The 13,449-nt window shown below is 39.9% G+C and overlaps 1 protein-coding gene across 1 annotated transcript in view; it reads left to right on the top strand.

The window, feature by feature from the left end:
* Window positions 1-13,449, top strand: part of NGEF (neuronal guanine nucleotide exchange factor) — a 43,864-nt gene that overhangs the window by 3,600 nt on the left and 26,815 nt on the right. The window contains 1 exon segment of the mRNA XM_036858595.1: window positions 3,187-3,482. Coding sequence (XP_036714490.1) covers window positions 3,187-3,482 — 296 coding nt within the window.

The raw sequence follows: 13,449 nt of genomic DNA, 5'->3' as shown, positions 1-13,449 counted from the left end.
TTAGAAGTTTCTATCTGAAGGATTCAAAGAAAAAAATTATTCCCTTCAGAAAGTGAGATTTTGAAGGACTCCAGGAGCTTATCCTCCTTCTGCAGGGTAGCACAGCCAGCCTGATATAGATCATTTTAATTAGGAGAGATGGGAACTGAGCCTTCTAATTCTGCATGAATATAATACCAGGTGCCAGCTTTTACAGGTAAAATTAATTTTGCTTACTGAATGTACAAAAGAGAAAATAGAAAAACATGATATATCAACAGTATATCTCTACTACAAAAATTTAATCAGATAACATAGTTCCTCAGGTAAGGCTAATAAAAATAAACAGGTCATGAAAATGGTTACACAGTGTGTCAGATAACTCTTTGTAATCATAGTAACTCCAGGAAAATGCGTGTTTAAATTCATATTCTGAAGACTTCGGAAAGAAGTATGAAGTTTTAAGAAAATGCTAAAATTACTTGTATTGGGAGTCTTTGGCTGAGTGTAATACAATATCCAGCACCCCCCCCCAAAAAAAAAATGACCTTAAAGAATGAAAGTATTCTATCTCAGTTGAGTCCAGGAATGAGGTAGGAAATTCTGCATTTGGTCATTAAGTCAAGCAATCACCTAGTTCCTTTCCCTCCACCATTCTCAGCATTTGGGCTTCATATCACAAGATGGCTGCCAGAGCTCCATGCATCACATCCTCAAGCAACCATGTGTAAAAACCAAAAAAAAAAGAGCAGTTTGTCTTCAAGTGTCTCCTGGGGAGGGGCATCTTTTTGAGAAGCCCTTCTCAAAGATGTAAGATGTCCCCTTAGTCTCCTTGGCCAGGTCATGTCACATGCTCATGTCTAAACCCAGCAGTGGCAAGGGGAAGGGAACCATCATGGTAGGTTTTGATCAGTCAGCATTCATCCACTTCCCTGAGCACAGACTAGGTCAGCACCCAAACAAAACCCCTCCCTGCCAGCTGGGAAGAAGGGCTGCGAGGGGATAGAGGAGAGGCAACCACAGTGTCTGCCACAATGTGATTTCAGAAATATTATTTTCAACCCAACTACCCACAATGCTGATATTTTTGTCTCTTTTCAGCATATGTATCACATCATCAGGTGAGATGTTGGAGATAGCATTTACCCATGATTTACCCATCATGCTGACCCATGATACACATGATGTGCCATGTAGCATACATAAGCCATATTTTTGAACTTTCAAAAAGATGCCAAATTGGTTAGATATTTTTGAGAAGCTTGGAAACTGCATTTTTAAAGGTGTTCAACTCAACAAATATGTGAGTACCTACTAGGTGGGAGACACTGTGCTAAGCTTTGAAAAGTGAATCGAAGTCAACTCGTGGAATCCTGGTTTCTTTAAACCTCTGTAAAAACAGTATCGGAATCACAGGAGATTAATTGGTTCGATGTTGGCAACAGTAATCATATCTTATGCTCATGACTGAACCGGTTTATGCAGTGACTTTAAACCTCTGTCTTTATAGATCTTCAATCCGGGTTGCATTTAGCATAGATTTAGATTTTCTTTTTCATTCCTTTGTCAAATTAACTCCATGTTGTAATCTACTGGATTGTAACGTAAAATCACAGGATCTTTTTTTTTTTGAAGTAAATGTTATACTTAGCATAAATGCTTTATAATTTAGCATTATGGAACATAGGAAGCCAACTAATTTAATCCACAAGGTAATTTATTGAGTTCCTGTTATTTATAAATTATGAATATAATTTATCCAGCCATTTTTCAGAATTTTGAACATCATCTGTTTTTTTCCTTCCTTTTTTGTACTGTTTAGATATATTTAACAATTAAAGAAGGAATAATAGCTAGTGTTTGTACTGCATTGCATGAGAAAGTGCTTTACAAGTGGTACACTTATCCCTGTTAGAACTTTCCCGGGAAAGTCATCTTTGTTTTATAGATAGATATATCAAGGGGCCCAACTTTCCCAGGCTCCAGACCAGTCCAGCTGCCCACTGGTTCTCTTCACCTGCATTCCCTTCAGGTGCACCTGGATCTCACCACCACCCCATTCCCCAGTCGGATCCTCCTCCTATGTTCCTCATCTCCTTGAACAGGGCCACCGGACCCCCTTGCCAACTGGCCACCCAGATATCGTTCATGACCCAGCACCAGCCAATCACCAGGACCTGTATTCTACCTTATAACTGTCCCTGAATCACGCACATGGCCCCATCCCTCCACCACCACTGCAGTTCAGGCCTCCATCATCACTCCCTTAGAGAACTGGCATGGCCTCTTTCTTCCCATCCACGGGCCTCCTAAGATGTAGACCAGAGCTGTTTGCCTGAGGGGCTTCCCTTTTGCCCACAGGATAGACGAAACCCTTGGGGTGACCCTCCTCTCCTCCCAGCCTCATCGCCAGCAGGACCCCCCCTTCCTCTCCCCACCCAGCCCTGCTTCCCCTCTCCCTAGGCTGGGAGCCCCTTTGCCACTGAAGCTTTTCTGCTGCTCCTGTGTGGAGAGACCATCCCTCTGCCCTGCAGCCAGGACATCCAAAATGAATTTTTCCCTGTGGAGGTGCTACATTTTTGCTGATTCCTCTGTACCCCCAAATGTCCTTGGAGACTTAGACTGCATTTATTTCAGGTCAGGGAAGTAAGTCTGAAAGTGTGAAAGCAGAAAAGGAATGTTTCCCTTTTGAATCATAAGGTTGATGAAATATTGGCTTTTTCCTTCAAAATGAGAATTTACAACTATTCCCATTTCACCAATGAATATACTTGAGTTTTAATATTGAAGCATTTAGGCTTTGAGAAGCATCCTGTTGGGATACTGAAACATAATTGGGACATTTCCATCAACTCTGCACACATTGGTTATTAACACGTCAAATTCTGGATTCTTGTTGTTTGCTAAGTATGTGTGTGAAAAGCATATATTTTTGTGACTGGATTTTGAATCTGTTCAGGGATTTCTTCATTCTTTGTTGAAAAAGAAAAAACTCATGCATGTTGATCCTTCCCAAGAAATGAAGACAGTGGCAGTTTTTTCAGTGATAGAGCCTTTTCTGAGACCTGTGCGGGTCTGACTTTCTTTGTATTTTCATAGGCAGAGCATCTGCCCTTGATAGGAGTCCAAAGCCTTGACTTAGTGATTCCAAAAGATCTTCCTCTGAAATCTTTTTCATGTCTTCAGTACAATTCCATTTGATTTCAGGGCTCCTGTATCAGGAATACCGAGATAAATCAACTCTCCAAGAAATTGAAACCAGGAGGCAACAGGATGCAGAAATACAAGACAATGTTGATGGGTCCCCGGCCAGCGAGGAGATCCCGGAGGAGGATGAAGAGGAGGAGGAGGAGCCGGCAAGCCCACCGGAGAGGAAGGCTGTGCCCCAGATATGCCTGCTCAGTAACCCACACTCGAGATTTAACCTCTGGCAGGATCTCCCAGAGATTCGGAGCAGCGGGGTGCTGGACCTCCTCCAGCCGGAGGAGATCAGGCTGCAGGAGGTAATGGGCTGCCCTAGGGTGGGAGCTTCCAATCAGAACGTACAGGTGTTTTAACCAGCGTGGGGGAGCCTTCTTCTGCGGGGTGAGGCTCCCTGGCTGGTTCACCAGAGGAATTACTTGCAGGGTACATCCATCCAGAACATGCAGGAAAATTCGCATTATTTCACAGGCAACAAAAAGTACCCAGTTACCTTCTAGGATAGCTCAACCCCGATACTGAGTGTTCTCCACATTGCTGTTTCGTCAGATAGTAAGATTGCGTTCTCTAAACCTTTAGTTGTTATCGTGGGGGCATTTCCATGGTACGCGTGAACGCTGATGCAGTAGGTGATGCTGGACTCACTGTGACGGTGAACTGACTAGTCATCTGTGCTTTACTTTTCACTCACAGGCTTATCCCACATCTTCATTTTGTAGTCGCTTGAAGCTTGGGTGGGGCTCTGAAAGAAAGCCCTTGGCCCCCTCCTGAAACAGTGTGGGAATCTGGGACTTGTGTCTCTCCCACTTCATCCCATGGTCCAGGCAGACAGCCCGTCAGTTAGGCTGAGGCAAGATCACGGAGTCACCTAATAGTTTGTTGCTAGCGAGGAGAAATAAAACATGAACAGTAATAGAAATGAGTAGCTAAGAAGTCTAGCTAAGTGTTCATTTTAGTTGAACCAAGATTGTTTGGGTATTAGAGGGGAAATCTGTGGTACAGAGAGACAAGTTCGTCAATAGCAAGGGGAGAGACGGGGTGGCGAGAAATGGTGACCCTGCAGGTGTGTGTCTTCGTGAAAGTTAAAAAGTGGATGCAGAGGGAAAAAGTGAAGAGATTTTTTTTTTTAACTTGTTCAGCCCAATTCCATCCTCTCTATCCTCTCACGCTCCCTCTCGCCCTCACCCCCCCACTCCCCTCCACTCCCCTCCACTCATGTGCTCCTTCAAGCCATGCTTGAACTTGTTCCTAGTTGCAATCCTGACTCCAGATGATCTGTCCTTCTTTAACTCTTGGTTCTCCTGCGCAAGATTCTATAGAAAGGCAAAACTGCAGATTGTGTGTACAGGTAATGACCAAGACTGAGACTAGTTCCCAAATAGGGTTATCTAACGCTGCCTCGGTTGGTACAATACCGTTGCTCTTCTAGAAGGCTTGATAGCACTCCACTTTTGAAGGGCCACCGAGGTTCCCTGTGCCCTGCCCCACAGACTCAGGAGGGATGGGTTTAACCTCTGACATCACGTGTGACTTGCAAGCGGTGATTTGTAAAGGATGCCACAGTTTTTTTATGAAACTTCTGATGTCAGTAGTGTCTAGTCATCCTGATGGGGCTTATCCCAGCTTCTAACAAAGATACTGGTGAGGGGATGTAAAGAACCACGCACCCCACCAGAAGTGAAGATGCATGGTCGGGGGGATCTCCAAGAGGCAGGTGGAACTGGACTGAGGAATGCCACTGGAAGCAACCATGTGGAAGGTGCTGGAAGCCACAGAGAAATCCCCCCACAGGCGGCTGTCCACGAGCCACTGACAGAGCCATCATCCCTAACTTTTTGGGTTTTTTTTTTTATCATCCCTGACTTTTTTTCCTTCCAGTTTTATTAAGATATAACTGACACACAACACTGTGTAAGTTTCAGGTGTACAGCATAATGATTTGACTTTCATGCATCATGAAATGATGGCCACAAGAAGTTTCGTGAACATCCATCATCTTGTATAGATACAACATTAAAGAAATAGAGAATTTTTTTTTCCTTATGATGAGAACTCAGGATTTACTCTCTTCCAATATGTAACATATATATACCAGCAATCTTAATTATATTTATCATGTTGTACATTACATCTTATAACTGGAAGTTTGTACCTTTTAACTGCCTTCATTTAATTCCCCCTCCCCATCCCCCTTCCCCACCCCACTGTGCCCCGCCTCTGGTAACCACAATCTGATCTCCTTTTCTGAGTTTGCTTTTCGTTTTTAAAGTATAAATGACCTACAACACTATGTTAGTTCCTGTTACACAAGGTAGTGATTTGGTATTTCTGTACATTTCAAAATGGTCACCTAAACGTTTTGATTAAGTCTAGTTACAATATGCCACCATACAAAGGTATTACATAGGTATTGACTGTATTCCCCACACTGTACATTTCATACCCGTGACTCATTTATTTTGCAACTGGAAATTTGTACCTCTTAATATCCCTCACCTATTTCTTTCCTTCCCTACCCTCCTCCCCTCTGGCAACCACCTATTTGTTTTCTGTATCTATTTCTGTTTTGTTATGTTTGTTCCTTTGTTTTTGTTTTTTAGATTCCACATATAAGTGAATCTTTTATGCCTGCAAATATAATATTTGTCTTTCTCTGTCTGACTTTTTTCACTTAGCATAATACCCTCTAGGTCCATCCATGTTGTCTCAAATGGCAAGATTTTATTCTTTTTTATGAATGAGTAATATTTCATGGTATATATATACACCATATCTTCTTTATCCATTCATCTATTGATGGGCACATAGGTTGTTTCCATATCTTGGCTATTGTAAACAATGCTGCAATGAACATAGAGGTGCAAATATCTTTTGACCTAGTGTTTTCATTCTCTTCAGATAAATACCCAGGAGTGGAATTTCTGGATCATATGATACTTCTATTATTAATTTTTGAGGAATCTCCATACTGTTTTCCATATTGGCTGCACCAACTTACAATCCCACCAAGAGTACATGAGGGTTCCCTTTTCTCCACGCCCTCACCAGCACTTATTATTTGTTGTCTTTTTGATAATAGCCATTCTGACAGGTGAGAAGTGATATCTCATTGTGGTTTTGATTTGCATTTCCCTGATGATTAGTGATGTTGAGCATCTTTTCATGTGTCGTTGGTCATCTGTATGTCTTCTTTGGAAAAATGTCTATTCAGATTCTCTGCCCATTTTTTAATTGAGTTCGTTTTTTGATATTGACTTGTGTGAGTTCTTTGTATATTTTAGGTATTAACCCCTTACCAGATATATCATTTGCACATATCTTCTCCCTTTCGGTAGGTGGCCTTTTCGTGTTGTTGATAGTTTCCTTCTTTGTGCAAAAGCTTTTTAGTTTGATATAGTCCCATTTTTTTACTTTTGCTTTTGTTTCCCTCGCACTATCCCTAACTTTGACTTTCATATAAAAGGGATTATACAATGCTATTTCGCATTTGGCTTTTTTCATGCAATATTACCACCACGGGGCCTTTTTTATAGTCCTCAAAATAAGGAAAAGTGCCTAGCTTCTGGAGGAATACTTGTTTATTTTTTTACCTGGATAATTAGAGAAATAAATTTAAAAATATTTGGAAAGCTTAGAGATAAACCCCAGTAGAACTTAAAACATGGTATAAACCTTCTCCAACAACAAGCCAAAAGCAGAGAAAGCAGGGATCTTGTAATAAAAGGAAAGCAAACAGTAAAAAAGCACAAAAAACAAATAGCATAAAATAAGGTGGCAGGGACTTCCGTGGTGGTCCAGTGGCTAAGACTCCACGCTCTCAATGCCGGGGGCCCGGGTTTGATCCCTGGTCAGGGAACTAGATCCCGAATGCCACAACCAAGAGCCGGTGCAGCCAAATAAATAAATTAAATAAATAAATAAATATTAAAAATAAAATAAGGTGGCAGAGTTCATAGCAAATGTATCTGTTATAACCACAAATGTAAATTGCTTAAATCCTCCATTGAAAGGCAGAAATTATCCAACTGATTAGAAAACCAAACCCACGATATTATCCTACAGATTACAATTCAGGGCAAGAAAAGTTACCAAAGGGAACAATGAGTCATTTTGTATTGTTAAAGTTTATCACTTTATTTTTTAAAGTTTTAAAATTAAATAAGCTACTCATTAATACATTTTCATTATTTAAAAAAATGCAAACAACGCACACGTGTGCAGGCCTTTTCTTGGCTCCTGGGTTCTCACTGGAGGACCAGCTGTGTTCACTTTCTCTCTCCTGGTAAATTATAGTCATAAAGTGCGGTGTGATTTTGGACTTTAGACTCTTGTGAAGACTCTTAAGTGCAAAATCCTTGTAGATCTTTATGATGTTTTCCCCCATATTTTACACTTGTTTATTCAAGAGCAGTTTGATTTGGCTTTTGGTTTTTAGCAACTTGCCTTTAACTGACCTCTTAGAGCTTTCAGCTTACTTTTCATAAAAACAACTCTCTTTGTACTGAAAATTCTTTAGTTTTTATCCAGTAAGGACATAATTGCAGAGCAAGTACGACTGGCTTGCATAAGTTTAAGGACAAACATGGGGCGCACAGGTGGGGAGAGAAGCGTGCAGGTGGCAGGTGGCGGGCAGCCTGTGCCCGGCCCTCAGCGGGTCTTCGCAGGGCTTTGCAGGGAAGCAGTGCACGTGACCCCGGGCACATGGGTCATGTGGAGCTGGGTTAAGAGAGCTTCTGTGTGTCTGCATCTTCACGCCCGTGGGAGACCACAGCCGTAGGATAGATGCCCGGAAGTGGAATTGTGGGTGAAAAGTGAAGTGCGTTTTCAATTGTGTTGGATACCACCAAATCACCATTCAAAAAGGCAGTTCAAATTTCACACTACGGCAGTGCGAGAGAGGCCATTTTCACACACCCTCCTAACCCCGTTAGCAAACTTCTTGATTTTTGCTCTAATCTGTTGGATGAAAAACCATATCTTGTTTTAACCTGCCTGTCCTTGATGACATAAATTGAGCATCTTTTCTTATGCTTATTGGCTGTTTCCATTTCTTTGTCTATGAATTGCCTGTTCTTTGCCCATTTTTCTATGGGGTTATTTATGTTTGTCTTCTTGATTGATAGCATCTTTTTACATATTATGGATATGATTTGTTTATATGTTTCAAATGTTTTCTCCCACAGTAAAAACATAGGGAGGTGATGTAGCACAGAGTTTATGCACACAGGCACAGGAGCCCAACTCCTTGGGTTTGAATCCCAGTTCTGCTACTTCTTAGCTGAGTGACTTTGGGCAAGTCACTTAACTTCTCTGTGCCTCTGCTTCCTTATCTGTAAAATTGAGCTCATACACAGAGTTGTGAAGATCAAATGCGTTAGTACAGATAAAGAGCTGGCAACAGGCTGACATTCTTCAACAAAAAGTTGTATCTTTTTCCACTTAAAAATCTTTTCTCATTTTTATAGAAAACCTGTCAGTCTTTTTATTTATTTAAACCTGATCTTCTGGATGTTGTGTTGTACGATTAGGAAGGCCGTTCCCAAGAGGTGCACTTTACAATGAAAAGATAACTATGATAAAGTACCTTGAAACGGAAGCCAAACAGAGCAGAGTCTGTCAGAGACATGAGCAGAAGCTGTGGTGCACGCTGTACTGTTTCTGTAGCAGTGGGACATAACAGGGATATAAGGAATCTGAAAAAAATAATGAGGTTGACTTAAAATATTTTCACTGATCTTTGTACTCTCTAAAGCCGCACTGCCCACTTTGGTAGCCCCCTGCCACATGTGGCTCTTGAGCACTGGACACGTGGCTAGTCCTAATTGAGGTGTACTGTGTGTGTAAAATACACACCAAATTTTGCAGATTTAGTACAAGGAAAAAGAAAGTAAACTATCTTATTAATAATTTTTATATTACATGTTGACATAATATTCTGGATATATTGGATTAAATAAGATATATTAAAATTTCCCCATTTCTTTTTACCTTTTTTTAATGTGGTTACTAGAAAATTTAAAACTGTATATGAGACTTACATTATATTTCTGTTGGACAGCACTGCTCTAAAGAGAGGCAATATTTTATTTCCCAGTGTCCATAGATACCACCAAAAAGCAGCCGTGTATTAAACCATAAGAAAAAGCTCAGTGAATATTTATTAAAATTGTATAGGCCATAATCTCTCACCGCAGTGCACTGAAACAAAAAAATAAATTTAAACAATGTAAAAACCTCAAATCAGAAATGTTTAAAATGTTCCTAACTTTTGAGATAGGGAAATAAATTTTATAATTACAGATTATTTCAAACATAATGAGGAGGGTGCTACATTTTAAAATATATGGAATGCTGCCAAAGCTGCATTTGGATAAAAATTCACAACCTAACATGCTTTAATTATTAAATAAGGAATAAAGGTAAGTTAAATGAACTAAGATGGCAGCTTGAGACATTAGGAGGAAAACACACACACAGACACACTCCTAAGGAAAGCAGGCAGGGCCGCGATCGGAAAGATACCGTGTAAAAGTCTTGGTGAGATGAGTGATTTTCTAGGAAAATATACGCTACAAAAATTGACTCAAAAATAAAAAGTAAAATAACGACCAAAATATACCAGTAACTTTTAAAAAATCTACGAAAGAGATGTTGCACCCAGATGACGGAATTGTCCGAAATGGTCAAAGCACAGAAGGGTCCCGTGTTGCTTAGAATAACCTGGAACACTGCTGTCCAGCAGAACTTTCTGTCATGTTGGAAATATTCTATGTCTGCGTCTTCAATAGTCCGTAGCCACATGTGGCTACTGAGCATTTGAAATGTGGCCAGTGCAACTGAGGAACTAAATGTTTAATTCTACTTAAACTAAAATTAAGCCGCGCATTGCCAGCATATCGGTCAGTGCAGTTCTAGAGCGGGATCATCAAACTTAAAGGGCCACTTTGTCAATATTTCAGGCTTTGTAGGCCATACAGCCTCCTTCACAACCACTCAGCTCTCCATTGTAATGTCATAGCAGCAAATAGACAATGTGTAAAGGAATGGACATGACTGAGTTCCAGTACAACTTTATATAGTTACAGGTGCCAGCCCTGATCCCTGGTCTAAAGATAGAAAGGAGGGAAACACAAATTATTTGACGGTAATATAATATTAGTAACTAAATCTGATCATTAGAGCACATATACATTAAAAACAAAATCCACAGTTATAGATAATAACTTCAACACTCCTCTCAGTAATTAGTAGAAGTAGGAGACAAAGTCAGTAAGGATCTAAGAGGAGTTGAGTGCCATCAACCAACTGGAACTAATTAACGTGTATAAAGCACTCCACTCAACCATAGCAGAATACACATTGTTTTCAAGGACACAAGGAACATTCACCAAGATAGCCCACACCACACTTTAACAAATTAAAAGAATTTAAATCATACAAAGTATGACCTGACCATAATAGAATTAAACTAGAAATCAATGACATAAAGATAACAGGAAAACCTCCAAGCACTTGGAAATCAAGCAGCACATTTCTGTGGAATCCCTGAGTCAAAGAGAAAGTCTCCAGGGAAGTTAGAAATAAACTGCACCTCTTCATGGATGATATGACTGAGCACATAGACAATCTCAAGGAATCTACAAAAATTCTTAGAACTAATTAATAATAATACACACTGGCTAAAAATAACTTAAAGTACAATACCAAGTGCTGGTGTGGATGTGGAGTAACTGGAGCTCTCATACATTGCTGGTGGGATTACAAAATGGTACAGCTGCTCTGGAGAACTGTTGGCAGTTTCTTATAAAGTGAAACATACACTTACCTGCAGCCCAGCAATCCCAGTCCCGGGTGTTTACCTAGAGCAGTGTCTCCACAGCAACACTATTGACATTTGGGCTGGATCATCCTTTGTTGGGGGATGCTCTCCTGCGCATTATAGGTTTAGCAGCGTCCTTGGCCTCTGCCACCAGATGCCTGTAGCACCCCTACTCCCAGTCGTGACAACCAAAAATGTCTCTAGACCTAGCTGAATATCACCCAGGTAGCTAAAATAGTTTGTGGTTGAGAACCACTACCCCAAGGAAACAAAAACCTATGTTCCCACAGAAGCCTGTACATGAATGCTTATAGTAGATCTATTCATAATTGCCCAAAACTGGTAACAACCCAAATGTCCTTTAACAGATAGATGGATTAACAAACTCTGGAACATCTGTACAATGGCACACTACTCAGTAAGAAAAAGAAATGAACTGTTGATACACACAACTCAGATGAATCTCAGAGGCATTTTGCTGAGTGAAAGAGGTCAGAAAGGTTACACAGTACGTGATTCCATTTATATGACATTCTGAACATGACAAAGCTATAGGGACAGAGAACAGATCAGTGGTTGCCAGGGGTGAGGGGTAGGGGTAGGCTGTGACTAGAGTGGGAAAGCACAAGGGGTGTTTTGGAGTGATGGAACTGTTGTGTGTCTTGGTTATAGTACTGGTTGCAAGAATCTATACATGGGTCAAAATTCATAGAACTGTACAGCCCCCAAAAGTCAATTTTACTGTACGTTCATTTAAAAACTAAAGCATTGTAAAAAGAGTTAGATGTCTCCATTTTGTTAAGTACTCTTCTGGCCTCTCCCCCAAAATAAAACATATATCTGTCTCACTCTGAATTAAGGCAAAAATTTACATAAAACATAAGTAAATCAAATCTGGAGATACATTAAAAGAATAACATTGAGCACAAAAATCACTGCAAAGATGGTAATGTTTGAAACCAAAATTTATCATGTTAATAGGCCAGAGGAGAAAAATACCCTGACCTTCACAGGGGTTCAAAAGGGGAGTAAAACATCAATTTCTAAACAAAACTCAGAAGGATACTTTCTGAAATTTACAAAGAGTATCTCAGATCTATAACCAGCCTCCTACTTAATGAAGAATCTTTGGTGGCAATAAAGGTGAGAGGACAATGCTTGGTAACCCTGCCGTTGCTCTGGAAGCTGCGGCCAGGGCAAAACAATGAGAAAAGGAACAAGAGACAAACCCATAAAGAAGGAAGGTCAAAACCACCCTTATCTGCCAGTGACAGCTGCCTACTTAAAAATCCCGATGGAGTAAAAAATACTGGATCTCATAAGGCAGAGCAGGGAGGTGGTGGATTATAAAATAAACCTGCAAAAATCAGTTGTTTTTGTATACATCAGCAAAACTCAGGTTTCCATCAATTAGAAAGCTCTATGGATAAGAAAAAGATAAGCACCCTAAAGAAAAATGGGCAAAACAATTCTCATAGAAAAAGTGGCTGGTGATTAAATGAAAAAAGGAAAAAAATCAAACTCACTGGTAATGAAAGAGGTACAAATTAAAGCAACATTGAGGCACCGACATTTCAAAATGGCAGAGACTTTTAAATATAAATATATTTAAAACCTAGCGTTGGGGGGATTTTTAAATGACTTCTCTCGAACACAGCTGATGGAAAGAGTATAGCAATGCTTGTATTAACCCCCTTACAAGAATATGTTTATTTACCGTCTAGTGTTTCTGTTTCTAGAAGTTATCTTGAAAAATAATCAGAAGTGTACACGAATACTTATTAGGCTTTCCATTCAAGCAAAAATCAGGGGAAGAATGGAGGAAGAACACTAAATGCCCAATTATAGGGAATTATTTATTTAGTAAGACAGTGTACAACTATACAAAGGCACAAACATTAAAAAGCATGTTTTCAAAGAATGAAATGAAATGTTTTTCATTTCAAAGAATGAAAGAATAACATATTGTTTTTAAAATGCAGGATAGAACATTACATGTATAGAAGAGTGGGCATAGAAAATAAAGATATTTAATAAATTGTATTTTTGTCATTTCCAATGGATCAGATCAAGATATTTAAGTAAGTTAGGATGACCTAAGAATAACTGTGGTCACGTGCAGTAGTGAACAGCACAGGGCACATGGGCTTCAATGCATCTCTCTCTGAGTCTTTATAGCCTGACTTTTCATATTTATTTTAAAGAGCTTAATGTGAGTTTCTATTTTCTATTTTGTTAATATCTGGCAATGAACACAACACTGAGATCTTCAGACTTTATGTTCCAAATCAGTGACTTCTGCATCAGATCATCTTTTCATTTATCAGAGCAAGTCGGGCAGCTTGTACTGGCAGCTCAATCTGTTGTTGGAACACCTCTTTCTTTAGCTACAAAAGCAGCAGGTCCCAATGAACTACTGTTCACACAAGGAAAAGACCCCCAAATGATGG

Source organism: Balaenoptera musculus, chromosome 7 (assembly GCF_009873245.2).
Source record: "Balaenoptera musculus isolate JJ_BM4_2016_0621 chromosome 7, mBalMus1.pri.v3, whole genome shotgun sequence".
Classification (NCBI taxonomy): Eukaryota; Metazoa; Chordata; class Mammalia; order Artiodactyla; family Balaenopteridae; genus Balaenoptera; species Balaenoptera musculus.
Note: the sequence above shows the minus strand (reverse complement) of the source record. Positions and strands in the feature narration are given on the sequence as shown.